Source organism: Marmota flaviventris, chromosome 9 (genome assembly GCF_047511675.1).
Source record: "Marmota flaviventris isolate mMarFla1 chromosome 9, mMarFla1.hap1, whole genome shotgun sequence".
NCBI classification, from domain to species: domain Eukaryota; kingdom Metazoa; phylum Chordata; class Mammalia; order Rodentia; family Sciuridae; genus Marmota; species Marmota flaviventris.
In genome coordinates, this window is record NC_092506.1 from 2,839,484 (window position 1) to 2,841,504 (window position 2,021).

At 68.3% G+C, this 2,021-nt stretch overlaps 1 protein-coding gene across 1 annotated transcript; it reads right to left on the reverse strand.

Annotated features, from left to right (window-relative positions):
• Positions 1 to 527: 527 nt before the first annotated feature.
• On the reverse strand, positions 528 to 1,568 carry Phlda2 (pleckstrin homology like domain family A member 2). Its single transcript, XM_027944447.1, has 2 exons — positions 1,132 to 1,568; positions 528 to 844 (listed from the first exon to the last, which is right to left on the reverse strand). Exon 1 carries the CDS (start codon positions 1,537 to 1,539, stop codon positions 1,144 to 1,146), a length of 396 nt encoding a protein of 131 aa, XP_027800248.1. The 5' UTR covers positions 1,540 to 1,568; the 3' UTR covers positions 528 to 844; positions 1,132 to 1,143.
• Between the last annotated feature and the right edge of the window lie 453 nt (positions 1,569 to 2,021).

Below are 2,021 nucleotides of genomic sequence, written 5' to 3' on the forward strand. Positions count from 1 at the left end.
CCTGGGCCAGCCTGCCCCACCTCAGAGATGGCCTGGGAACACGATCCCCACCTGCTGGCCCCATGTCTCAGGCACTGGCCAGGAGGACTGGCAGCTGGACTCTAGAGCCATCATGGTCGGGCCCAGGGTGGGGTCAAGAGGAGTGCATTGGGGCAGGCAGCCAGAAGGCCTTCCTGTTGGCTGGCCACTGGACAGGTGGTGTGTGGGCAAGAGGAGGCAGTTGAGGACAGCCGCCCCTCCCTGGACAGCAGCAGCTCAGGTCTGGGGGAGGTGCACTGGCTTTGGGGACAGGCAGTGAGTGGACTCCCACAGCAGGCATAGCCACCAGTCTTATCCTCACACCACACCCAGGAGTAGAGGGTAGCCAGGGCCACACCCAAGGCATTTCCTGGCCTCTGGGGAGGCTTTGGACCCCACCCAGCAATGACAATGTTCATTCAAAGCTACTTTCCTGTCTTCTGGCTGGCCAGGGCCGGGACTGCAGCCCTTCCCTCCACCCTCCCAGCAGGAACGTGCCCACGACTGGCTGGTAGAAAAAGAATAAGTCATGTCATTTATTTGGAATGGGCACTTGGTTGCAAAAACAAAATATTAAAGACAGAACGTTTGACAACAAATAACATCAAAATAAATAGATAGTCCAATAAGTTAATGCGCCCGCGCAGCGGGGCGAGGTTCCGCACGCACGGGAACGTCCTCCTCTATGGGGCAGGAAAGCGGCGCCTTGTCCTCGCGTGGTCAGCGGGTGTACCGCCCGCCCGAGCTCCCGCCGTCCCGGGCACCCCTTGGGCTCCTGCCCAACACGGCCATGCGGCCGGTTCGGCCAGACGGGTCCGGTGTGGCTCTGTGGGGAGAGGGCTGGGTCAGGCAGGCGTGCCAGAACGAGTCGGGGCGCAGCTTGTGGGTCCCCGAGATCCTGACGCGAGTGGGGCAAGGGACGGCTCCTGCCGCGCACCCGAGACGCCGTGGTTGTGCGGTGCCAGGTCCCCGAAGTAGCAAAACCTCCCTCCGGAATCGGAAGTTGGAGTTTTCCCAAGGGCGCGGGTCTCCGGCTGAGGTCAGGGCCCCCACCCCGAGGGCTCCCCGGAGACCCCGGCCCGACGCCGCCCGGGACGCGCGGGCGACACTCACCGCGGCGCGGGCTCAGGGCGCACGGGCCGAGCCGGGCTCGGGCTGCGCGGCGGGCGCGGCGCGCTCCTGGCGGCTGCGGAAGTCCTCCAGGGCGCGGCGGTTCTGGAAGTCGATAAGCGCCAGAGTGATGGCCGCGTTCCAGCAGCTCTCGCCGGCGCAGCGGAAGTCGATCTCCTTGCGGTCGGTGGTGACGATGGTGAAGTAGACGTACTTGCCCGTGCGCTCCACGCAGTCCACCTTGAGGATGGAGTGGAAGCGCAGCTCCTTGGGGCGCGCGCCGGGCCCGGCGGGGAAGAGGCGCAGGCGGTCGGGGGTGAGCACGCCGCGCTTCTTCTTCCACAGCTGGAACAGGCTGTCGCTGCGCTTCTCCAGCTCGCCCTCGCGCAGCACCTCGCCGGGGGTCTTCATGTCGGGCGAGCGCTCGGGCGGTGGCGGCGCCGGCTGTGCGCCTCGCGGCCCGGCGCGGCGCTTATGTAGGCCCCGCCCCGCGGCCGGCCCCGCCCCGCGTCACGCCCCCGCCGGCCACGCCCTGGGCCCACCCCGCCGGCCTTCCGGGGCTGGCCTCCGCGTCCCTGCCCCAGCCTCTCCTGCTCCTGACGTCCCAGCTGCCCGGCCCGGTAGGGTGACTCGCGATCTCCACCCCACCCGGGCGCCGGCCCCGCGGAGGAATGCGCTGCAGCCGGCCGTGCCCGCGGTGACTCACCGCCGGGAAGCGCCCGCGGGCCCTGGACTAGTCCGGGAAGGGGGACAGTAGGCCTGGGACCCGTTCGCCCAGGCGACCCGAGATCTGGCCCTGCCGTTCCAGAGCTCTGGGTCGCGGCGCCTCTCGGGGTCGCTTTCGGGGTCACCCCAGACGCTCTCCAAAAATGGCCCTGCCCCAGCAGGCCTTA

Coding starts and splice junctions, on each gene's coding strand:
- Phlda2 (XM_027944447.1), bottom strand. CDS start 1,539: ATGAAGACCCCCGGCGAGGTGCTGCGCGAGGGCGAGCTGGAGAAGCGC.